At 38.3% G+C, this 27,158-nt stretch overlaps 1 protein-coding gene; it reads left to right on the forward strand.

Annotated features, from left to right (window-relative positions):
* Window positions 1–15,994: 15,994 nt before the first annotated feature.
* Window positions 15,995–18,301, forward strand: GSTUM_00008928001 (uncharacterized protein). XM_002840374.2 has 4 exons: window positions 15,995–16,122; window positions 16,227–16,593; window positions 16,692–17,224; window positions 17,294–18,301. The coding sequence occupies exons 2-4, from the start codon at window positions 16,340–16,342 to the stop codon at window positions 17,767–17,769; spliced, it is 1,263 nt and encodes a 420-aa protein (XP_002840420.1). The 5' UTR covers window positions 15,995–16,122; window positions 16,227–16,339; the 3' UTR covers window positions 17,770–18,301.
* The last annotated feature ends 8,857 nt before the right edge of the window (window positions 18,302–27,158 follow it).

A 27,158-nucleotide genomic window follows, 5' to 3' on the forward strand; every position in this document is an offset into this window, starting at 1 on the left:
CTCAGTATTACAAAACTGTTAATATTAATTGTATGATATTATTGTAGTAGGAAGAATTCTATATCCTCTATCCCTCTCAACTATGCAGCTATGAATTGACTATTTATATTACATAATTCAAGTTAACAAAATAGCTATCTACTATGTTACCTAAATGTCTATCAAGTACTAGCTAGCATACCAAGAGGGAAGGGCTCTTATAATAGATACTGAAGAGAGTAGGACTATGATAGTGATGTAGATACTTATAAGAATGATCATAAAGTATAAGGAGAGTTAATTATAAAGTAATAGATAGGCATATGTAACAGGGACTCCCTCTGGGAAGATGGATCCCAAGGTTGCGACCACACCGAAATGAATTCTTCTGCAAAGTGAACAAATATAATAAATGTCAAAGTCTCAACAGTAGAGTTTGAAGAAACAAAACGGTAAAACTTAATATCATTATGCCACAGCTTTTACTCAATTAAGTCCTGATCTCGAGAGGTAGTTGATTGCCAGAGTAGAGGAGAACTCGCATATACTTAAGTAGATTTCATATACTGCCAGTTGCTCTCCATCACTACTCTGTATTCGCGAGCACCCAACTCCCTTGTGCTGCCTAGCTAACCTCTATGGGTTGGACCAAAGATCCCCCGTAGCGAACTAGACTACTCTTGTGGTTTTCTAACATCCACCCGATAGAAGTATTTTAGCTGCTGCATCTACAATGCAACTGCAGGAGTAAAAACTCTTCATATCGCGGACATGTCAGTGGTGAGCTGTCATGCCCGAGTAGATGCAATACCAATTATAGAACTCTCTACCTGTATACACTTAGTCTTCTACAAGCATCCGCAGCCCCTGAACATCTATCCGGTTCTACTCTATTCTATATCATTCCAGATGATGGCCATGTAGCTCTCCTGATAGACCCCTTTGGATGTTGACTACCAATAGGCGCCACACACAGTCAACCCTCCTGGAAACAGGTCTTATCGTGACCTTAGACTAGTGTCTCAGAGTCCCTAATGATTCTCCAATACTATTACACTTTTGGGGCAACAGACTTCGGTTACCTCAACTACTAGCCTTCGGTAACCTCACATACTACCTTAGACTTCAAAGTAGTATTACTCTGTCAGTTATAGTCTGTTTTACATGAAACCACCTGGAGACTATTCTCCAGGTTTACCTCTACTCCCTTATATATCCTGCGGACAGCTTCCGGTCGGATGGACGGTGGGAATGTATACGGTGTTACAGGAGTATCTCAACCTGAAGATATTTACTAGGCTTACAGCAACTCTCCAGGCTGTAGTCTATGACTCCAGGGACTTATAACGGGACCGGAGGAGGGTGTTAGCCACCACATCTCTAAGTTACAGCTTGTTTGGAGCTCAACTGGTTGTGCGAAAGTGATCTGCACAACCTGAGATTTGAACATCCTATGTAGTTTCGTGTGACAAACAATCTAGTAAGTTCTCCGAAGTCCTGCATAATAAGTTACTTTCAAGGTAGGATAACTTGGCTCCATAACAGGGTAACCCATAGCCCAAGGCAGGGTAACTTTAGCCCAAAGGTAGGGTAACTCTACCCGGACTCACCATTGAGTAATTCAGGGTAACTCCCAAATTGACTACTTAGGTTACCCTACTAAGTAGGGTAACTACTGCTCCTTACTAGTACCTGTATACTTCTTAGTATAGTATAGTATGTCCAACCGAGGTACCTAACCAACAGTACCTTTAGCCGGTAGACTCTAGTCTACCACTATTCCTACCATGGTAGTCTCTTGATACTGGTATGGGTATAGGTTTAGTTAACTGCAATAGTACTCCGTGGAGTCTCATTACAGCATAAAAAAGAGATAATTGTAAGAAGAACTAGATATCAATTGTTATTGTATTATGATTGTCTAAAATAGAGTGCTATTTTTAGGTAGAGGCAACCTGTATAGACTTAGAGCTGGCTAGGCCAACCAAGATTTGTTTCTGTAGATAGAGATTGGCTAGGAAGGCTTGAACTATACTCGTTTCGTTTATGACTACTAAGATCGCAGTGAAGTAGGTAAAGTAGAATAGAATCATAAGAACAATATTATATTATTCAGGTCTCTTCTCCATTGCTTGATGATGTCTAAAAGCTTAGAAGATACTTCTATATTAATATTCTGCATCTGAGTTTTTGCAGACTACATTGATCTATTATACAAACTATGTACCTTTCTGGTTATAATTCGCAATGTTGGGTATTTTTCTAAGGTGCTATAGCGATTTCCCTTTAGATAGTTAGTTCCTGGTAATAAAGAATGATCCTTCTCTTCTTCTGCTGTACAATATCTCTTAGGCCAATACCTATGTTACTGATAGTACAAAACCAATATCTTCTATCTGTAAAGCATATTGTAAGCCTTTTCTAACTCTACTTCATGTAGAGTCTTTTCATTGTAATAGTAATAAAGGTCTAGATAATAGTAAAGAGCGAAAAAGTGTTTTATATTTATTAAAGTAATAAATAGGAAAAGTACTTAGGCCCTGTTCGGCATGTAAGAAAAATGGCATTTCTCTTACTTTTATGTCATTTTTCCGCTCTTTTTTTTTTACAAAAAGAGAGGCCTATTCAGCACACATATAAAAATAGTGTTTTATTAAATGGAGTTGTTTTTTTTTTTTTTTTTAATTGGCATTTTTTTTGTAAAATATACAGGGGATTAGAATATAATAGAAATATAAAAATAAAATTAATAAAATGACTAATACAATCTTTATAAGAGTGATAATAATTCCAGTGAATGTTTCTATAATTATTTTCATACTATTCTGATTGATTCAAACAGCAATTTACAAACAAATTTTAATACGTAGATATGATGAATTCTACCAATAATTCGATCCAATCCGACTGTAACAAATCTCAGCATTTTAAACTCAATGGAGGTTTGCTATTCCAGCTAGCAATGGGTGCAATTGAAGAAGTCAGAAGCCATTTTGAAAAGCAATTTTGTAGAAACTATGCTCTTCATGGCAAAGTGTATATATTAGAGCTTCTTGATAATGGAACGCATCTACCACGCTTTGCTGAGGCTTTCTACATATCTCGCTATTGTTTCGTGAAGCTTTGTGGCTGGCTGAGGGACAATGGAGGTTTGATTGAAATAAGGGAAATAATGATCAAAGAGCAGGTGAGAATGTTTTTGTAGACCATTGCAAGAGGGGTATCCAATAGGGATGTATGGGAGTGCTTTCCACATAGTAGTAACACTGTTAGCAGGTATGAATCTTTCTAAATAAAGTTGTATATAAATTATCATATCTTGTAGTTAATACTAATAAATACTTCGAATTAGACATTTTTATCTAGTATTATCAGCAATAATTGAATTGGAGAAAACTATAATTAAACCAGCATAAGCTGAATGCCCATGGGAAGTCGAAAGTAATCTGGAGTTTTTTCCCTACTTTAAGAACGCAATTGGTACGCTTAACAGAATCCATATTCCTGCCCATGTACCTGCAGGCCTTATCACTTGTTTTCGCAACTGTAAAGAATATAGCATTCAACTCTGTAACTATGGCTTTCCAAACTGGCTTTTGGAAGCCATTTTCCTCCCTTTTGCCTTCTTGCACTCGCTTTAACAAGGCTTTAACAAGGAAGCTTTCAGTCTCATCAATCAAAATTCCTATTTCTTATACTAGTTTATATAGCTATTAGTACATATATCTTCAGAATAACTTTATAGAAAATGGTAAGAGGGGAAGAGAAAACTAGTTGAGAGAGTTGGAGATAGAGATGATGCTCAGAGATGGAAGTGTTTTGTATTTAGTTGCAAGGTAAAAAGAGGAATGAAGTTTGATATAAAAATGTGATTCAGAGAAAGATTCTTTATATATAATAGAAGAGAATTATGCCAAGCTACAAGTGTGTATATAGTGGGGATATTTTATAAAAGCAATCATGCTGACAATACCGGGTGCTTGGCTTTAGGTTTAAATAATTTATACATATTATTTAGGGTATATTTTGCTTACATATATCAGCTGGAAAAAAAAAGAGAAACCATTGCTAAACACTATTTTTTCTAAAAAACGCCATTTTGTTAAAATAGCTTTGAAGCTATTTTCGGGAAAAACACTTTTTTTTAGAACTGCATGCCGAACAGGACCTTAGAATTCAATTCAATTTTATTTAAACTCCGACCGCTAACACTGGCATTCAACAAGCCCCCACCAGCTCAGGAATACTGCTAACCAGTATACCACTAACTCTGAGCTAACTAAGTCTATGACCCCATACCTACTATCCCTGAGTCATGCCTATACAGAAACTAATTACAAGACCACCAAACAACCCAGTGCTCTCCTCCCTCCAAGTCCATAGCCCCTCTGGTATGAAGTCAACTAGCACTAAGTATAGTCAAAGCCGAACAAAAGACCAATCCCATCGAGTTCATCGTCCAAAAAATATAAAATACTACCACTCAGTCTGAATACTATCCTGCAACTCATAATCTCTACAAGAGAAAATCAACAAATAACCTAAACCTACAGGTGAAACAATGACAGGGAGGAGGGAACAAACATGTCCACCTCTCATACCTGCATGCCAGACTGTTGACCCTATGAACATACTTTGCCAGTTGCATCTGAAGAGGGTACTGGTAAGGATAGCGTTTGATATTGAATTTATACCATTTTGTATAATACCATATAATACAGTATAAAAACTATATTTTATTATTAATGATGTATTTTATTCAACATCTCAAAATTGGTACAAAATATTTCATCTAAGGTCCCGTAGTACAGCTATTTAGATAACGGGAAATACTACTTTCAATTGTAAAATGAAAGATTACAAATATGAGCTTATTGCTATCTAGTCATTTTTCATCAACATTGTTATACCTCAGCCTCTTCAATCCCCAAGCCTGAAAACCAACTGATTGGCCCTTGTCATAATTTGATAAAAGGTTGTGCTCTAATATAGAAGATCTGATATAATCAGGTGTAGGTTCTTCTTCTAGGCTAATTTCATATCTAGTCCCTTCCCCATCTGTGTCTCTCTCTAAACTGTCAATAAGAATATTAGTAATTATTATTGGATTATGGCTTAGGATTGAAAATGTAAGATAAAAATATTTAGGGCAGTTATGTATTGAATGTATGGTATAAAATTTATTGTCAAAGATACGGTATTTTATCTTAATATATGTATATTTGAAAACCCTAGGCAAGGAGGACCTGTACCTGCTGCCTGTTCCCCAAACAAACATCATAAACAAAAGAATTACATAGAGGTAGTAACAGACCAAAACGGTCAGTGGGGCCTATCTCTTACCCATGGTGCCATGCCTCCTCCTGCCATACCCGTAGCTTAACTAAAGAAACTAAACAAACTCTACAAAGACCAGCACATAAGACTCAACAAGTCCAACTAGGTAGTCACAATCCACTATTCGTACAGGTGGCCATCAACCTGCCAGTCTATCAAGGAGCTTTACAGCACTCAGCAGCTTCATCTTAACAGCCCAGCCAGCTAGAAACACTTAATTAGACCTCATCCAACCTGATGCAGGCCTGACTGGTACTCCCAGGTACCTTCTCCCCCCCAATCAACCTCTCTCAAGTCCTATACACCAGATACCACAGAGCCTATCCAGCTCTCTCAGCCCCTCGGGCAGGTCAACCATCTGACTGCTAACGGACAGCCTATACTAAGCTCCATCAGGCAGTCACTGATTTTGACTACACCAACAGAGTTTCATCCCTCGACGCTGTATAGGTGAAGAGTGCCCATCAGCCTTAGTTAGGAGCTACAAAGGAGGCAGCACGAATACTCGAGTGCATACCGGCACCAGTAACACCATCTGACCCAATTGAATAAAAGTCCAACTGGACCAGAAAATTGTCAGGTTGGACCATTGGAGAACAGTCCCACAGGTCTGGCAAAAGCACAGACCAAACAATTGGTAAAAGACACTCCCAACCAATATGATATGAACAGGGAGGGTAAACAAACAAGTAGACAAATGGAAGGTAGGCTTCACTTGCAATGGGTAAAGTGACCAACCACAATCCATAACTGAACAATCCCAACACACAGATAATACAAGTGTCTGGCAGCCAATCATCCTACATCATCTCAGGAAGTCAGAAAAAAATCACATGAGGTGATAAAGGATTTCAGGGTCAAAGCTATCTCCACCAAAGTGAGAAGGAGATACTTGACAGAACTACTGTAAAGCCGCAAAGACAGAGACTCCAAGGAAATAGTGATAAACAACATCGTATGATTTTGATTGTAGGAGCAAGTTGTAACAAGGAGGGGCTGGGTGGGTACTGTCCTACTACCTGAGGAATGATGTGGCCAGTATGATGAGTTGAGACATGGGACAGTCATCAAGTGAACCTGTGGGTGTTTTGTATCGTGAGAACTAAAGACTCAGTTAAAACCTAATAAAAAACATGAGCTGGTCCAAAGAATGATATGGGTGATCCCCCCAAATACAATGTATAATTCTTTTAATAGAAATTGAAACCTGCAAGTAGATGATAGACAGGAAGCTATAGACATTTTAGTAAAAGAAGCCTGTAAGCGACTATAATGAAGAGCTTGAAGTGCCAGCATCATGAGATAACTAGCAAGCGATGAAACAGTGCAAACAGGTAGACAAGCTCTTAACCACACAATAACCTCCAAAGTCAGAATGCTGGTCGAACTCAGATAATTGTCTAGCGAAAGAAATCATCATAGATGCAGAAGCTCACTACTGAGACAGAGTAAAGGTAAGGATGAGGAAAGTACTTAGAAGTGAATCTAATTTTATTTAAACTCATACCGCTAACACTAGTATAAGATGAGCCTTCACCCACCTAGAGATACCGCTAACTGGTATACCACTAATTACAGGCTAATTAAGTCTACGGTCTTGCACCTGCCATTTCCAAGTCATGGCTATATAAGAACTAATTACAAGACTATCAAACAACCCAGTACCCTCCTCGGTCTAAGTCTATAGTTCCTCTGATATGAGGCCAACCAGCACTAAGTGTAGCTGAAGCCAAATAAAAGACCAATCCAACCAGGTTCTTTACTCAAAAATCATAAAAACACTACCTTCCAGTCTAAATACCATCCCGCAAAATCCCCACCATTGTAGAAAATCAAAACATAAACTAACTTCACAGGCGGCACAATGGGAGGGAGGAGGCGACCAAAATCTCCACCTCTCAAGCCTGCATGCCAGGCTGTTGACCCTATGAATCCACTTTGCCAATTGTTTCTGAGGAGTATTATGGTAAGGAGAACCTGTACCTACTGCCTGTAACCAAACACAAACTATAAACAATGGAAATACATAGAGGTAGTGAGAGACCAAAACTATCAGTAGAGTCTATCCCCCACCTATAGTACAGTCGTGTCCGGAAAGTTTTCGTACCCTCGCATCGCAACAGTACAACCACAACTCCCAACCATAAAAATTTCAAAAAAAATGTAAAGAATTCAATTAAAGAAAGCATAATAGTATTGCTAGTAGACAATAAAAAAACATTATTACCATTTTGTATGGCCTCCATTTGCATCCAGTACAGCCTGCATTCTCTCAGGCATCCTATCTATCTATATATCCAACTTCTCTTGGAGAATTAAATCCCACTCTTCCTTTGCTGCCTCAAACAATTCAGCTGCACTATGAGGCCTTCTTTCCAGTCTAGAGAATTGCTTGGTAAGGGTTCTTTTGAGTAGTGCCTATGTGTTCTCAACAGGATTAAGATCTGGTGAGTTGGGTAGCCAAGGGAGTTTTTTGTAACCACAGTCTGCTTCCAATTTTCGATTTTCCTCACCACCATGCCAGGAAGCATTGTCTGCAGCAAGGTAGATATTGTCAGAAGGTCTATCTAGACTCTCTATAAAAGGGATAAGGTAAGGCTGGTAGATCTCAGTTGCATATTGGTGAGAATTTAGGCCAAGTCTGTTTCTTTTACTGGTTCTTTCCTCCTCCCTTCTCTTTCTCACAAGAATTAACTCAGTCTTTCCTCCCTTCATCATTGCAGTATATACTCCAATGCTAGTCCTTCCAGACTTAAAGCTAGGCTTTAAGTTTTTTTCTTCCAGCTCTTCACCAGGTCTAACTCTGACCTTTCTGCTTGTTGGATTTGGATCATAAACAATGATAGCTTCATCCACAAAAACAACCCAATTCCATGCCTCTTTCCAGTTCCTCCTTCTCCTAGCAAACTTTCTTCTTTTTTCCTTTTATCCTTTTCTCCAAAAAGGCCTTTTCCTAGGTATCAGAAGCTTAAAACCAGCTTCTGATATGATCTTATCAATAGTGGTTTTACCAAAACCAATATTCACTTTTTTGGTAATGTCGTCTAATGCTAAATGAGGCTCGGCATTGATAACTGACTCCACTATCATTCTTTTTATGTCGGTAATCTTGGCTGGTCTTCTACCTCTTTTTGCATGGTAAGTGTTTCCACCCCTAAATTTAGCTCTCTTGACCACAGACTGAACAGTTGACTTGGATACACCTAAAGACTTAGAAATTTTGTCATATCCCATATCTGTATGTTTATACAGAGTATAGATTTCCTTATTCAGGTGTTCTCTTGCTCTTAGGTTATGTAGAGGGGCCATGGTGAGGAGGGTTGTTGTAGTGATGAGGTGTTGCGGGGTTGCACCTCAGGGGTATGAAAGCTTTTCAGACACGACTGTACCTTGCCTCCTCCTATCATACCTGTAATCAAACCAAGGAATTTAAACAAACTCCACAAAACCCAGCATACAAGACACAAACAAGTCCAACTAGGTGATCGCAATCCACTATCTACGCAGGTGGCTATAAACTCAACTGGTCTGTCAGAGAGCTTTGCAGCACTCAGCAGCTTCACTTAGCTGCCTAAGCTGGGCCTGAAATACTTAATTAGACCTCATCCAACCTGATACAGGCCTAACCAGTGCTCACAGGTGTCTTACTCCACCCAACCTGATGTAGGCCCAACCAGTACTTGCAGGTACCTTACCCCGCACAGCCAGACCCCTCCGAGCCCCATACACTAAATGCTACAAAGCCTATTCAGCCCTCTCAGCTCCTCAGATAAATCAACTGTTCAATAGGTACAGGATTTGTTATGTGTTCGCAAGATGCTAGTCACATTATCGGTAAAGATACCATAGTTGGTAGGTGGCCTGCTCTACCAGAGAGGAAGTGAGAGCTGAGAACTAAAGGAGATTTCGAAAGTGTACTGAGGAATAAAGAAGTAACTGTTCAACCAAGTATATTGAAATACTATCTGTCGAAGTCTACCTTTTCCATCATAGAATTAGGCGGTCTTTAAATACACAAATCTTGTTCATGTCTAGCATGAATAAAGCGAATCAAAGGTAGCAAGCGATACTCTTTGGTAAAACAAACCAAGTATTAAAACAATACTTAAAACAATACATAAAATAAAACTAAGTATCAAATGATACTTAAAACAAAACATAAAACAAAACCAATAACCGAGTACCCGTACTGGTTACATTTCCCAAAACAAAACAACTGTTTAAATAAACAAAATCTAATAATCATCAAACGCAGAGTCTGAGAAACTAAAGGCTTCAGTTTCTGCTATCAGCTCTTCATTATAAGTGTCATACCAGGGACAGGATGAAATCTTAAGAAAATATCGAGACTCAAAGAAATGCAGGTCACAATAGTCACAAATACCAGCTTCATGCTGGACATCTACCCTAGCATTATCGCAATCAGAACAGTAGTCCACCCAGAGAATAGCGAAGTAGTCTTCAAGTTGGACAATATCACGGTTTAATAACAGTCCAATAATCTGTTGTTGCAGCCTCACATTATTTTCCACATAGTTTGACATCATTATAGTATTTGGATGAAGGATGGTGATCAGATGAGGTTATCGAGAGCCTACTCTATAGCCTGATTTTCCTCATCGCTGCTTTCGAATTCCAACTTAAAGTATGTTGCCCAAAACCCATCCCTAGCTTCGAGTTCCATCTGCTATTGCTCAGTCTCTGGCATCGTTGGTGTCCAGCATATTGTAATGTAATTGATTGTTGGAGGGAGGGATTTATTTGGCATGTTGTCTTTCCACCATTTATTCACCATATCCATAGCGTGCTCCAGTCCTTCTAGCGGTTTCCAGCTGTTTTCGCTTGTTGGGTATCCTTTCCATTTGACCAGGAACTGATCATTTCCATGCTAAAAGTGGTAGTCTTGGATTTCTTCAACTTCTCATTCATCTTTCTTATCAATGATGATAGGTGCGGGTCGAGAGTGGATTCTTCTGGGGAACTTGGATTCATTATTTGGGTAGAATCGCCTGACAGCAGCGCCATGGAAGACGGCAGTATTGCGGTGGTACATGTGTTCATCCATCTGGATAGTGTAATCTTTTGTAAGCTTGTCAAAGGATAAGACCTTGAAAGGTCCTCACCATCGTAGTTGTAGTTTCTTGCTACGTCCAACATTAGTAATAAAGATGTTTTCATGGACCATAAGCATGTCATCTGGTGGAATAGGAACATGCTTACATCGTCGTTTCTGTGCAGTAGTGGTACTCTGGAATCGGGCAGCATTAACAGCTTGGAAAGCATCATTCCGGATAGCTTGATGGCAGTTTAAGTGATCATTGGAGGTAGGAATTGAGGAATTCTTGAACAGTGTTGTAGGTAGGAAAGGGTATTGGCGGCCGAAGACTGCCTTGTATGGAGGCATTCCCAAGGTGTCTGAATATCTGGCGTTAATATATGTGGCGAGTTCAGTAAGGGCTGGTTCTCAGTTGGTCTGTTGTTCATTGATCAAGTTCCTAATTCCAGTTTTAACTTTGCAGATCTTTCGTTCTTCTTAGCCATTGGTCTCATAATGTCTGGGAGCAGCCATAATATGGTTGATTCCAAGGTAGGTCAAGGTTTATTTCCAGAATCTGGCCGTGAATCAGGGATCAGAATCACTGACAATAGATAATGGGTATCCATGGGGGGTAAATAGGTATTACTGGAGGTTATTCTAGGTGTCTTTAGAGGAGTTGGTAACCTTTATTGGTATAAGCCATGTTTATCTAGAAAACTGATCCACTGCTACCAAGATAGTGTCATAACCGGTAGACTTGTTGAATGGTCCTGCGAAATTGATGGCATAGGATTCAAATATTTTGCACGGTATCTGAAGGATCTGCACTTTCCCTTCAGGTAGTTGTGTTTGTTCCTTATTTGCCTGGCAGAGTTCACATTGTTTAATGAAATCACAGAAATCCTTTTGCATTTCAGACCAATAAACATATTCTGAGGCATATTAGAGGTTGCGGTCCGTACTATGGTATACTTTGTTGTGGATTTCAGTAATGACATATTCCCTAATAGTCATTCCATTAAACATATGGTCTTTTAGAATGTATAGACAGTGTTCACTATAATGGGTGCTGGTATAGACCATTCCATTAGATATGTTGTAGGAGGTGAGATCTCCATGTCTGGAGTGATCCATAGCTTTGAAATAGATTGGGTCATGGCAGTATCCTGCTATCATCTGGCCTTGGAAGGAGGAGGTTAATTCATCTGTAGTTGATCTAATATCTAGTTCATTATCCATAATGAGGGATTCTCTTGTCGGTTCGATAGGGTTTTCTTCCTCCTCAAAGGTTTCTCAGAGCTGGTGGCAATGCTCAGGAATCATAAGAGAGATGACAGAAACTATAGTTTCATTGTTGTATACTTGAAGGGGTCCACCGTATAGCGGTTGTGAATCAGTTATGGGGGGAGAGGATGGCGGTACTGACTGCAGAGGGTGTAGGTAAGATATTGCATCCATGTAGGCTGCGGCTTGTTCGAGTTCTTCAAGACCTTGGTATTGTCTTAGAATGGGATCGAAGGTAAGGGCAGTTTGGATTGATCCATCATTTACGTCATCAATTATTTCTTCCGCTCCTTCTGCAGTGTTGAAACTGGTGTTTTTGGAATCTTCTGCAGAGGTATAGTATGGTCATTTGTATCTGTTGCCAAATTTAATTTCAGTCTGGTGAAAGGGACAGGTATCAAGGTAACAGTGGGACCAGTAGAGTCTGCTTTGTTCAAGCTCGTGAGGAGGTGTACTGCAGAAGGTGCAATTATCTTTCCACTCATCATCAATATCTTTTCCGCATTCAGATCCAGCAGCTCTGTACCTGGTGTAAGAAAAAGGATTAGAGGGAGAGGCAATACTGGCAGTAGCCAACGATGGTTCTTGTTCATAGAAGGTGTGATCAGGACTACCTTTGCTTTGTCTTATATAGTCATAAACAAGCGGAGGGTTTGTGAGTTCTTGGTTCTCATATAGGTGGGAGAGAGCATCAGCTAAATAGTTAGTTCTTCCAGGTGTATAGATGATTTTTGCATTATATTTGCTGATTTCTCCTATCTATTATATTCTTCTCCTTCCAGGGACCTTTTCCGCCTTAAGATTAGTGAGAGGTTAGTGGTCGGTAATAATGGTGAAGGTATTGCCTATCAGGATGTGGATGAAAGCGGCAAGAGTATCGATCACTGCAAGGACTTCCTTGTCTATAGTTCCATAGTTCATCTGTGTATTAGCAAACTTCCTGCTGTATAATGCTGCCGGTCTTGCCGTTTCATGAGAGGCTTCTTGTCCAACCCATGCTCCAACTCCAACATCCAATGCATCAGTAATCAGCCATATCGGGTCTGATTTACTGTAGTCAATAGGCCGTATAACATCAGTATTCTTAATCAATTCCTTGATGTAGGTAAATGCTTGGTCATGAGTGTGGGTCCCAACAAATTCTGCATTGCCGGTAAGGTCTGTGAGGGGTGCTATCACAGTGGCATTATGAGGTAGGAACTGGGAGATATAGTTGACTAGTCCTAAGAATCGCATGAGTTCCTTTTGATTTTGGAGTGTTGTCCATTCTGTTAAACAGGATATTTTTCCTGGTGCTACATGTATTCCTTCATCTTCTATCACATGTCTTAGAATGTCGAGCGTATTGGCAAACAAGATTGATTTATTTCTGCTAGTGTAGAACTTAGCTTTCCTTAGTCTGGTATAAACCAAACCTATATGGTAGGCATGTTCTGCTTTGGAGTTTGAGTAAATGAGAATATTGTCTATGTAAACCCATACAAAATAGTGGAGGTATTCGCTTAGGAGGTTTTCCATAATGCGTATGAAGGTGGTGAGCGTATTCATATCGCTTTGTAACATAACTCGGCTAATGAAACTTCTGAAGGGGGTTTTGAAACTGTTATAGCATTTGCTTTCTGGATCTAACCTTGTCTGAAAGTAGGCATCGCTTAGGTCAATCTTGCTTCAGAATCTAGCCCTTTCAACTGCATTTAGGATTTGGGTTTGGTTTGGGATAGCAGAACTGTCCATAACTGTATTTTCATTCCGTAGTTCAAGGTCAACTAAGAGGCAAATTCTTTTACCGTCTGCTTTGGGTTAGACAAACATAGATGCGGCACCTGGTACTTCCGCTCGGTAGATAACTCCTCTTCTTTGTTGTTAGTTTATCCAGTTACATAGCGGGTTTTTGTATGCATCAGGGATAAAGTAGGTAGGTTAGTTCTTAAGATTAGAGGAGTCTTGGAGGCGGATATGGTGGTTTACTTCCCTTATAGGGGAAAGTTCTTCGGGAATCTGATCAGGGAAGATATCAGAGTACTCATCTAATAGGCATTGGGCAGTTGCTTTACAGACTGTAGCTCAGTACTCTCTGCTTGTTGGTTTGCATGAGACTCTGACCTTCTGATCTGGGAAGTCGATGGTTGATTCCCCACATCTGCTTATAGCTTTGTGGCCATTCAGGAATGGCATCCCTATCAGGACATCGTATTTGACTAGGTTTCCAACTAGCATCTCCTGGGAAGGTACGATGGTGGAACCAAGTCGGATAGTTGCACTACAAGTTTTGTGGCTTGTGGATCGTGCTCCCTTTACTTCCATATTGACTAGTATGGGCTGGTTCAGGTTGCGAGTTGGGAGTTCATAGACAGAGATGAAGGCATTGTTGATCATATCTCTACCAATTGTGCCAGTGTCGAAAAGGACTCAAGCCTTCTTGCTATTGATCAGAATAGTACCTTCTAGGGTAGTGTATGTCTTGAAGGTAGTGGGTAGTTGAACACTATTGCATTTCACATCGATATATCAGATATGGATTTCCTTATATTTACTGGATTGGGTATCATTACTATTGCTCTCAATATTGTAAGCTGATACCTCTTGCTTAGTCCCTGTTCTTTTCCCTTTCTTCGTAGGGCAGTTCTTTGCCATGTGTCCTGTTTTTCTGCAATAAAAGCATTCTTCTTTCTGTCGTCTCGATTTCTGGGAGGATTTGTTTTTCTTCTTGAAAACTCATGGGGTATCTTCTTCAGAGTTGTTGGAGGCCTTGTATTGCAGTTACCTATTACTGTTAGAGGATGTCTGTATCTTGTATATCTTGGTTTCATGGAGTATGGCATCCTTTCATTGTGCCCTTGCAATTATTATTGCAATATCATCGTCATCTTCTTCGAGTGGTTCTACCTCTTGCCAGAGGATAGGATGCATGTTATAGTGCAGCCTAGCCAACCTGGATAAATAAGTCATTATTGAATACTAGTAGGTACCTGTATATTACCACCTAGTTTCTTAGATTATAAATTAAGTAGTTAAAATATTATAATATTAAATTACACTAACATCTGGAGATAATTGTTTTACTAGTACAAGTCATTTGTAATATCATAGTATCTCCTATCACAAAGTTATTTATGACTTTTAATAGAAATATATAATTTTTGAAAAGATTTTTTTTTGTAATACTATTTTATATATTATTACTTATTAAAGCTTTAAGCTTGTAGAAATTTAAAGTACTAGAAAACGCTACTATATATGTTAAGCTAACAGTAAAGATCTTATTTTCTGAAGAAATTTCAACTATATCTAAATACGATCTCTCATTTTGATTGATTATAAGAATAACAGTCTAGTGTACAGGATAAGCAAGTTGTACAGAATAAGTTGTTAGATAGTAATATTACAAGCTTTAATGGTCAGAAATAGTTAGAGATCAAATATTATATTTACTTGATTCATCTCCTTAACTACATGGAATTGGGTTTTGTGGGTATCTTATTACTATATGCAATGATTGAGTTTAATAATCTCCTTTTTGTAGATTGTAATATAAAAATCAAGTTTACAATTGTCTAAAAAGTAATATTGCTGGCTTGGATAGTCAGAAATAGGTAGAAATTAAATAATAAGTTCTGTCAGATCCTCTCTTTAGCTCTATAGCATTAGAATTTATGAGTAGTGCTTCAAAGTACATAATGGTTGACTTTAATGAACATAATATATTTCACATGTTACCTTGAAATGTGAATTTAAGAGTTAATGTTACAGTTCTGACATATTGTCTTGGCATAATGTGCTTGGCTTGGCATGTTTGGTAACATGATCGTGCTTTTCTGAAAAGCTTGTCATAATAGATAATAATCTTCACCTTGGATGGGTACCTCCGTATTTTACGTGTCTTTCGGTGCGAACTCTACCTCGCGTCAACCGAGAGTTCAGCTCGCCGGGGCAATCTTGGCGTAGCCGCGTGAGTACCGTACAATAGGCTCATGCACAATTACCGTATTTGGACGTCACTTGGTTTTTAGTGTGAGTCATGCCAAAACTTCCGGGAGTGTTGGGAGACCCAAGTTATAAAATTGATCTTGGCATCCATAAAAGGACTAGTGAGAAAATAATCATTCTTCTGAGCTCCCGGTTGCCCCGGTTGCCCCATTCCTGTTCCCTTCTTTTCCTCCCACCTCCACCTGACCATCCACAACTTTCGCAACCATTCTCATCCTGCATCCTTACCGCCACCAAAACCAAACCGCTGCACGGGTGTCAGCGTTACAGAAAGCTTGGCTTTCCATCGATAACCGGGCAGTAAGACGCACGATAAAATACCCGCATTGTCCGTTCTCTGGTAAGCTTTCAACTTCAACTCGGTAGCTCGTTATTATATCCATCTTTTGTTTTTTTGTTTTTTTCGTTCCATCTCATACCTCAAGCGAGTTCGTGTGAGTCACGAGGAGTCACCTTACGCGTACTGACGCGTCACCTCGCAGGCCACTAAACAAAAAGTATATAAGGAGCTCATTTCCCCCACCTTCTTCTTTCCTCCCTTATACCCTGAACTTCAGGAAAGGATTTTCCTTTCTTTAATTAGCAACTAACCAATCCATAGGCCTTACAGATACAATAGACTTTGTCTTGAGTTACAGGAACTTCATCAACGACTATCAACCAACTCCACCTTCATCTTCTCCCATCAAGCTTATAAACAGGGGGGAAAAAATCATGGCTGAACGTCGAAGGATTGAGACGGTTCGGGATCTTAGGTTCAAGCGGATTATGAAGAATCAACATTCTTCCGCAGTAGCTGGCGCTTCCAGTGTTGCGGAGTCCAGTACCGCCCGCAATACTACTGCTATCAAACGCGAAGCCCATGCCGAGTCCGAAGATAATAATTATGAAGTTGGACCTGGATTGAGGGATGAGGCTGCTGCGAGACTTTTACAGCGTCGTAATAAGCGTAACCCTGTTGTAGCAAGGTATGTCTGGAGAGAGATCCCTGAATCCTTCAGTTGAAAGCGAGTGATATATCAAATCGAAGATAAAAGCCATGTACTGATTTGTGTTCTGGGTTTAGTAATCGTCTTTCTGAGCAGACTCGCTTCTCTAGCAATCGTGTTATATCCCGTAGTGATCTTATCGCTCTTTCTGTCCATCGAGACACAATTGCGAGAGTCATGGACAAGCTTAGCCCTAATGCAGCAGACTGGCAGTTTGTTAGAGAAGCACTTTACAAACTTCCGTTTGAGAATGTGGATCAGAGGATTGTGCATTCTTCTGGAGCTATGAAGCAATTACTTAGGTTTGAGGAAAATCGTTTTGATATTCCGGAGGATGTTTCTTTGGACGCTCGGATGATTCTTAAGAGATGGAGGAACGGGGACTACGACCCCCACTTACTTCGCGGAGTTGACCTGAATCAGACTATTACACATGTTAAGGGAAGAGGTGCAAAGAGCGTTAAACGTACTAGGCACTATAAGCTCGAAGAGGATTATAATTGGAAAAGGGATGATAATGTTGAGGGGAATCATGAATTGTTTGTTGGTGAATGGTGGCCACTTCAAATCTGTGCTTTAAGAGATGGGGCTCATGGCGAATTGGAAGCTGGTAAGTTTAGTTTTTTGCTATTCTCATTTTGCTGTTTGTCCCTTTATTAACCTACTTTCACTTTTAAAGGTATCTCTGGCAACAATGTCATCGGTGCGATCTCCGTTATTGTCTCAGGTGGTGCTCTTTATCCGGACCTCGATGAACTTGATAGAGTCCTCTACTGCGGTACCATGGGAATTGACGCTCCAATTAATTACGCAGCCGACCCTGCCGAGGACCGCGAGCCCGGTGACCGTATTCCGTCTCACAATACGAAGCTACTTATGATTTCCTTCAAGAACGGAACCAAGATCCGTCTCTTCCGTTCGGCCAAGTCCCAGTCACCATATGCGCCCGCTGAAGGACTTCGCTATGATGGTCTTTACACCATCCGAGCCTACGAGTTACTAGATAAAAAGAACGCTGTCTATCGTTTCGAAATGATTAGAGAGAAAAATCAGCCGAAAATTCGTGGCGACCCTGACGACCCTGGTTGTAAGCCTAATAAAGTCGAACTCGCAAAATGGCAAGGAATCAAGAAGACTTTAAAAGGGGAAAGATAGATTGACGCTTCTGTTGCTAAGCTGTCCATTTTTTGCTTTCTTTCATCCTCCACTTTCATGAATCTCCTTTTTCTTTTCCTCTAAAATGTCTTCTCTCAACCATTCTTACTTTTGCGAAATTCTGTTTGATGATTTTCCTTGAAATACTGCTTTATGATTACGAATAACGCACCGAGATGATACATATTCTTTGGATCGCCAACTTACATGTTAGTTACTTGCTACTCGTTTGGCTAATCAACTACGAGCTTGTTATATTAGCCACCCCATACGCTCATGTTAGGTGTTGTTCTCACATTTGCTTTTCTTTCCCGTTTCTTTCTCCTTATCTTCAGCTTTTTTTCTTCCGAGGTTTTCCTTCTTTTCTTTAATCGTTACTATTGTTACTAATATCCGGGACCCTGGCATACGCGGAGGAACAAAGAAAGGAAGTGGTTAGCGAGGAAGGATAGTTGTCGTTGGAAGGTGGAAGGTGGGAGTCGGTGAGACTTCATAGTTTAGAAACTAAATTTTTTTTTTTTTTTTTTTCAAACTAGTCGTCACCACTAAAAGCATTCTTAAAGGCCAAACGCCATATAAGCTGATCAGTGCTCCCAGTTGTCCAGTCGGTCGACCGTCGACGGCCATCCGACGGCAACTGGACGGGACGGGACTGACCCGTCGACTGCAGTCGACTATACGGAGGTAGAGTTTCTAAGTATTGTATATTCTACTAACAAGGATGGATAAGCTAGTACGGATACAGGGAGTGAATTGGGTATCCTTTAGAGAGCTGAAACAACGAAGTTCAGTGCCGCCAAGAAATTGCGCAACGGTGCTGTCTAAGACATATTGTGAATAAGCACTAAGCAATATTGTGAGAAGCTGAATCTTGTAAGATTGATACAAAAATCCTCAATCATTCTGAATCCTGCAAGAAAAATTCCCTGAACAAGAAAATCAAGCATGCAAGTAGTACCTGGGAGGGTGAGATACAAATTTATTCAGCAGTGAGTCTCATTGTTTGTCCTACCACTGAATGGTACAAGGCCAAGCCCAATATGCATGTAGGATGCTAAACGTAACACAGTAGGTACTGAATCTTGAACTGAACAAGCCGGGTTATCATGTTCAAATAAAAATCCCATGATAACTGATGGGGAAAAGAGAAAGGCAACGGTAAAGGCAAAGGGGTGAGAAACGGAATCACTCTTGGCTGCTGAAAAGATCTGAAATTTCCCTTATTGGCTGTCCCATATACCATTCCAAGGACTATTTCTGCTACACCAAAGTCAAGCTATAAGGCTAGCAACCAGACTTACTGACCCCTATCAGTTGTTCTCATTGTTTTTTTTTGCAGAAACAACTTGAAATTCTAGTCAAGCATACAAACATGTATGCCAGTATACATGATGCTGGCCTGAGAGATAGTTGTTACCCTCTTATTCAGAAGTTGTACCCTACCACAGCTTCAGAACTTTGAATATTTTTAGCAATATTGATTCACTTAGGTGTAGCGAGAAGTGCTAGTCTAAAGGTTTTCTGGTAGCAAGTGAGAGGTATAGTTCTGGAACCAATATATAGGATGAGATACATACGGTTTCAACAGCTAAAGCATTACCTGCATATCTCAGAGTCCGCCAAGTCTCCAATTCCTACTCAAAGCTGGTATGAGAAGCTTGAATCTTTGAATAATGGTATTTGGAGGAGTTCAAAGTACAGTTTTCTTCCATTTACAAATATTGCAATTGATGAAATAATAGTTCGGTTTCTTTGTCGCTCTGCTCATACAATTTAAATACCAAATAAGTCTATTAGGTTAGGATATAAGGTACTGGCATTGTGTGATGCAGGATACACCTATGACTGGTAGCTTACTTCATGTATTGTGAGCTTTGTTACCACAGAACAGCAAAAAAAATCCTATTCACTCTCACCCACCTCTTCTGCTGTACTACAGATGCTTACAATACTACAATATTGTATGCTTTTTTTTACTGCCTACATAGATAATTACTTTTCAAATATATGCCTAGTTGCATGACTTCTTGATTATGGAATAGGAGCTTATAGTACAGTACAGTGCAGCAGTAAATATCAATAAAAATAAGGTAACAGGTATCCTTGAACAGAACTTTGCTACTGGGATTGTAGTGCATCACATAGCTAATACAGCAAAAGAGCCAAAAGGAAACCAGCAATTTGGACCACAGAGGTGGGGGATTCCTCCTGTTATGGCTTTTTTGTGGCAGGATAATAATACAATGCATTTATTATCTGCGGTCTATGATCTTGAACCTAATACCTCTTGGGTAGAGAAACACTGTTGAAAGCCAAGAGACACCAGTACCAATGCAGTACCTGCATTAAGGTCCTTTTCCGCTGTAGAATATCGCAAGCTATTAGTAATTCTAAAGATCGATAATGACTATAACCAATATATAGGTAGTGTAGATACTGCTGACAAGCTCCAATTATATTTTTCCACATAGTGTATGGCACGGCAGAATTGCCAAACCTTTTTTTACTGGTTACTTGACACTGCGATCATTAATGCCTACCGTCTTGTACAAACCAACGGCTCCCCACTACTCATTACATGTTCCAGTCTTCACTTAGCAGTGTCCTTGTTACTGCCGGTCAGAAAGACTTCTCTCCAAAGCCTAAATTTACTTTCCTCTACCGAACCCTGTGCCACTACCGCCTATGCAATCCAGTACGCCAAACCTATATCACAAAGAACTCACAGAAGTCTGAACCAATAGGTGGTGGTGGAACCTTGAAGGGCCCTATACTTGTATGGAGAACTACACAAGCATGGTGTCTATAGTATCACTGGCATTACAAGCAAGGAGGTTCAGAGATGAAAATACACCAAATGTGATCCTAGTGTGAACGGTATTATATAGCCCTTTATTATTCTTGTTTTCCATTATATCACAGTACAGGAAGGTCTTCGGTCTAGCTTTTTTTTTTTTTTTTGATATCACTATGTTGATTTAGTAATTTGGATCCCTGTGCTCACTTGCAGTCAATTGCGTAATTTCTTAGCGGTACTGAATTTCGTTGTTTCAGCTCTCTAAGGGATAGTAGCTTGATAAATGTATAATATTTTCATAAATACTGATTCCCAGGACATTTCTCAATGAATCAAAATACCTACTACTTCAATCGAGCGGTTAATAAGTTTCAATTCAATATGAGATAAGAGAGATTGCTAACTTTTATATTCTATTGAATGGAAGATTAGAGAAATTCAAGGTAGAACCGAATTTTCTGTTCAGTAGATTGAGTATACATGTAATTTTCTGATTACTCCAATGAAGTAATCAGGTCATACTTCTCTCTATACCTAACTATAAATCTAGGATGTTGCATATATATATATATGTATTTACCTATAATCAATAGCCTCATTTCAGTAGCTGGCTGAAGAGTATGAGTTAAATATAGAAGGAAAAGTTATTCAAGTAACCTTAATTAAGGAGAAATTTTACATGCATTTGATTACAAAAGAATTACTAATTATATAGTGAAATTATATTGTAAGACTTCAATATGTTTACAATCATGTAAATTAGACTATGAAATAGTAGTATTAGATTCCTTGAAATGATGAGACCTTAGTAACTAGGAGCAGACATATATAAACTTGAGTAACAAAAAGAGGTAGCAAGAGTGAGTTCCAACTTGTCTAGTAGAAAAATACTAAAAAATGAATGGAAAATAGGTATGCTTTAAAGCTGCTTTCATAGAAAAATACAAGATTTAAACATATTTTGAAAAAAGAATTAGGACTTAATTAACTCTGAAAGCTACTACACATTGGCACATACTGAGCTAGTAATTTATATATATTCAAAATTATATTATTAAGAAATAATTTGCTTAAAGCTTATATAAGATAGAGTACTAGTGCATACAGCAGAAAATATAAAAGTAGAGCTACAAGATTAAGATATATAAGTTATCTATTGATTCCTGTTTTTGCTAAATTTAAAACCTATTGAAAAGTGTTAGGTAGAAGCCAACTCTAGTATACATCAAGGAGGCTTAAGCTAGAATCTTTTAGAAAGACAAAGATATATCTAGGAATGCTAAGTAATGTTCTTTTTGTTTATAACTACTAAGTACTCACTAAGTAGAATAGTAAATAAAAAGTAATGAAAGTTTGTCATAAAACTTATTATATTGTTAAGATCTCTTTACTATAGCTTAATAATATTAATAAAGCTCAGAAGATACTTCAATATTTATATTTCATATTTAAGCATTTGTATACTACATCTAATTAGTATATAACTTGGAACTTCTCTTATTTTTTGTACATAATAGTGCTTAAAAGTATAATAACAAGTGTAAACACTATTTGATCCTAAAATCTTTCATAAAGTCTTCACTGTTTGTTGGTGTACGATTACCTTCTTACTAGTAGTCTTTAATTTATAGAGTAGAATAGAAATTTTCCTGAAACTTTAGTCTAAATGACTATTATTCCAGTAGTCTCTTCCAGTTTTACAAAGTAGCTAGCTTAAATATTAGATACTAATGTATAATGCAGTTTTAGTAGACAGTGTATTAATACTTCATATCTACTACCTATTAGGCCTTTTGAGGTTAAGCAGCTTCCCCTTGTCTGCCTTATCTCTTCGAGAATTACCCTTAAAGAAATCCTATTTTCAGAACCAACTAATATTGAACAGCCTTCAGATAGGTATTGATAGTATACTCACTACTTCTTAGAGCCTCTATGGCTCTGTAGAAGTAGTTACAGATTATCATAATGAAAGTATTTTGTTATTTTCAGCTTCTAATTAGAAATCCTAACTTTGAAGTCTAATAACTTAATACCTCTTTGATAGATTTCTTCTATTCTACTTTCCAGAAGTAGTCAGAGGTTTTTTTTATATGCAGTAATATATATGATGTTATGAAGGTTTTATTGAAATCACATTATAGTCATGAGATGCAACTCTTCAAATTATCCTTTAAGATGTTTCAGCTTTATAAGTAAGCTGGAGGGGTATATTAACTTTAGTAAATCCAGAACCTATATATAGTTATCCTACCAAGGAGTCTGTGGACTTCCAAGTACCTAGTACTAGAATCCCCTCAATTGATACTCGGGCACGTTGTAAATGTTGAAAGTCTGAGAGAGAAGATATGGATAGTTAGAAATTGCCAGAACTTGGATATGTTCAACTTTAGAGAATATAGAAAAGAATTATTAAATTAGATTTTGTGAGAATGAATCTATTGAGTTTAAATCTTATCATAAATTACATGCCATTAGGTGAAGACAATCTGATAGACTTCAGAATTGTCTATGCCAATCAAAATTGGTTTCTGTAGATGGAAATTGTCTTGGAAGGCTCGAGTTCACTCATTTCGTTTATGACTACTAAGAGTGAAGTAAATTTGATAAAGTAAGATAGAATCATAAAATAATATTATATTATTAAGGTCTCTTCTCCATATATTAATAATGTCTAAAGCTTGGGAGGCACTTCAATATTTATATTCCACATCTGAGTGTTCACGGACTATATTTATTTATCATACAACTGTGTACCTCTCTGATTATAACTCGCAACGTCGGGTATTTTCAGAAGATATGAATACCTAGAGACCCTGAAAATTACCACACCCTCTTTGGCAATTATGATTTAACTAACTCAGAACTATACTTTTCCCAATAGTAGTTATCCGATCCTTAGAGTCTTTAGACTTGTGACCTAGTTTTCAAGTCAAATTAAGTTGGCTCCAATTATCTCCATCATTGATAAAATGATTAGTTTCATCTGCAGGTTTCATCTGTGAAGGTAGTTGTAATCACAACCTTTTCTCAGGTTGTCTGACTTTAAACCTCCATAACTCTATACCTAACCAATAGATGTCTTCCAAAGAATTTCTACTAATTTACAGAAAGATATTCCATTGGATAGATAAATATTCCCTCGGTCAGCAACCCTTTATTGCTCTGGGTAACAGAGTTTTAATCACTGTTGTAGTATTGGAAATTATCCTCGTAACTACAATGTATTCTGAAACCTAGTTGCAATACTCTATGAAGTCCAATAGCTTCTAGGGTAGTGTTTCTCAGAGTTCTAGACTCTTTCAGACATTGTAGGGTGGATATGAATGTATTGGTCTCTTGCTAAGATTCTTTACTATTTAATACCATCTCTTGTGCGAAAACGTCCTGTTACCTACAGCTCATACCAAAGGTATCAGATATTTGAAGCCTAGTAGCTTTCTGAGTAGTTGATGGATTTACTCCATTCCACTTCTCAGACCTAGCCGAAGGTCCCCTTTCATATGTCCTCTGAACAGGATCTGGTTGGATGGACAGCGGCAATGTATATGATGTTATTTTAACAACTTCAATTCTGTGGTATTATAGTCACAAAATGCAACTGAGATTAATATATATGATGATGTGTGGGCCCCGTAAGGGGGCTGGAGGAGGGTGTTGGAGGCCAGAGATTCTGATTCTGGGTGAGGTTACCCTACTTAAAGTAACACCTGGGTATCAGATCCTGGTATTTCTAATATATACATGCTCTGAAATTTCCCCCTCTACATCTACCATCACTGTTATCAGATCTTACATTCTTATAAGATGATAGCAGGTCTTGGCGGTACTGCTCAGTATATATATGACTAGCCACCCCTCTACCACATGGTAGAGTGTATTATTATTGTTGGATCTAGGCATTTTAGGTGTAGCATGTGGTTGTGATGTTAAATACAACAGAGGTGGATAAGATCACTGTTTATCAAATGATCAGATCCTTCATTTTGATTATCTAAGATATCATTCCTTGGCTCAACTGCTTAGCACATATATGATTATATGAAAATAGTTTAACATATTATAAAAAGTTATCTTTAAAATATCTTTCTAAAAAAATATAATCTACAATTGATTATAGAATGTTATATAGAATACCTAAAATAATATAAACCTTACAAGTTTAGAACACTTATCGAAACTATACCTATGAGATATCATGTAGTTGATACAAATAGACTTTTTACAAAGTATTTAGTATGTTTATCTCATATCTGTTTGACTTTCCAACCTACTCTATTAAAACTAAAATGAAAATAGGTAGTATGAGATATCTTTACTAATAATAACAATAGTTCTAATAATTAAAGTTCCTTATTAGAAAATATTGAAAAAAAGTAAGGTATTGTTCTTAAAGTTCAAGTTTAGTATTTACAAACAAGTTTAATTTTTCAACTACTTGAGTACTAGTACTATTAATCATAATACCATCTCTTTCAATCATAATATATAAATATAATTTATTTTTTTTATAAATAAACTATGAGTTAAAATAACAACAACTCAAATTATAATTAAGTTAGTAAATGGAAAAGATAAAGTTGGAATAAAACAACTTGGTAAGGAAAATGAAAATACAGGTACTTGCTTAATAGTATTTCATTTTGGTAAAGCGACCTTAGTTAAGAGTATAATAGTATAATATTTATCAACTTGAACTTAAAGTAGTTTAATTAATTAATTAGAGAGACAGAATACATATATATATTTGAAATATGTAGAATTAATATCACTCTTATCTAATAAGTAATAACTTGTTACAGAATCTGATAATATTTTACTTGAATATTATTATATGAACCTATCTAGATAAACTGCAACTATGAAGTAGAGATGATTTATATTTTCCTTCTTTTTTATAATTCTCCCTATTTATATTACCCACTAAAAAGTAGTTTATCTTCTATAGATAGTTCCACAGTATCTTTGTATTATATATTACACCACTTTTGAAATAGCTACTAATATAAAAACCTAAATAATTAGAGGCATACTGTATTGTATAAACTTCCTTGGTAGAATCAAGAGGAAAAAATATTAAAAAATATTAATTTTATATTTCAGATGAGGAAAGGTACTGAATGTATGAGTTACAAGTACCCTACAAGAATTACATAATACATTAACAGCAGACCGCAGAACAGACTGATTTACATTGTTGTGTGGTTACACAGGAGTTCATTGAATGGCGGTTTGCTTCCACAATTCCATATCATATTTACCACCGCATAAACTGCTGAATTCGACATCACATTAAATAAGTCAAGCTAATTCCTACCGGACTGACAATTGCGACTACCTTTAGATTGGTAACTTCAACCCCGCAGTGCGAGCATATCAACAATAACTTACTGTATCAGCAGGAATATTATTGTCGCAATATAAATACAGCTAGGAACGTTCTTACAGCAATGGTAGTAGTAATTCGCAACTACTATTTAGTTTGTCATGTTTACCCGGAAGGGGATATTATATCAACAGAAGCAAGGTGGGGGAAACTTCCCGGAAATTGTATACCCGAATCACATAAATTTACCTCCACCTAGTACTAGCACTAATCGCCGTGGGCTGCTTGTGCGGCGATTGAGAAATTGAAATGAGATGTCGGTGAAATATTTTGGGAAGCCCTCTTATATAACGGTAAGAAAGAGAGCTGTCTCATCTCATCTCTTATCCTCCGAAAACGAGTCATTAAGTTAATATTCTAACGCCATAGCTTTTCTTTCATCCACAATACCGGGTTAGGAGAAAGCATGCGATGTTGAAGCTGCCGCTTTGTTCGCTCAAGCCGGCTCTGCCCAAACAAAGCCTCTCATCCGGCGCCGCGTACGAAATCCTGGAACAATAGGAAAACAAATAAGAGCACCAACCATAAACCCGTGGCAGTCGTATGCGATCTCAAAACATGGTAAGCGACCCGTTCCCTTGCAGATACCTTCCTGAATGCCGATTTTGGGGCGCGAAAGCAGGCTCAGAGGCGATCTATGGAGGTGGTGGGCTTTCCAAATATGGCTTCTCCAGTTTATGATCTTGGACCTGCTCATAGAGGGAGATTCTGGAATCCAGGTCCGCCAACGGTGATTATAATCAAGCCTATCGAGTACGGTCACTTGGGTGCTGTATATCACGTCCAGGCACCTATCAGTAAGGCGCCCCACGGCACCTACGGAGTCCTCCCTCGTCCTCTACCTTCCGGCTTATGTCCCCGCCCTTGCGCATCCGCCAAATATTACTCGCACTTGGCGGTATGGAGTTTTGGCCGGTGCCGAGATGGTGACATTGACTCTTCTTAATCCAAGATGCCCAACCCTTTATTTAGTATTAGGGGATGCGAAGTGGAGCCTGCGCGTGATCGGGTACCAAGCACGAGTGCTTGTTTATGGATCATCCTGTGATCTGGGATATTTGTTCATGGGGGATGGGGAATGCATAAGATACTAGCACTAGGGTTTCGAAGGACGGGAGAACACTTTCGGTGGTTGTTTTTACAGCTAGAGACTCGGGCGGCCCTTGATATTTCTTGGTCGAGGCTTACCGTCTGCAGGAGAAGGTCTAG

This window comes from Tuber melanosporum, assembly GCF_000151645.1.
Source record: "Tuber melanosporum whole genome shotgun sequence assembly, scaffold_50, strain Mel28".
Taxonomy (NCBI): Eukaryota; Fungi; Ascomycota; class Pezizomycetes; order Pezizales; family Tuberaceae; genus Tuber; species Tuber melanosporum.

Coding starts and splice junctions, on each gene's coding strand:
- GSTUM_00008928001 (XM_002840374.2), top strand. CDS start 16,340: ATGGCTGAACGTCGAAGGATTGAGACGGTTCGGGATCTTAGGTTCAAG. Junction 16,594..16,691: donor CGTAACCCTGTTGTAGCAAG/GTATGTCTGGAG, acceptor TTCTGGGTTTAG/TAATCGTCTTTCTGAGCAGA. Junction 17,225..17,293: donor TCATGGCGAATTGGAAGCTG/GTAAGTTTAGTT, acceptor TCACTTTTAAAG/GTATCTCTGGCAACAATGTC.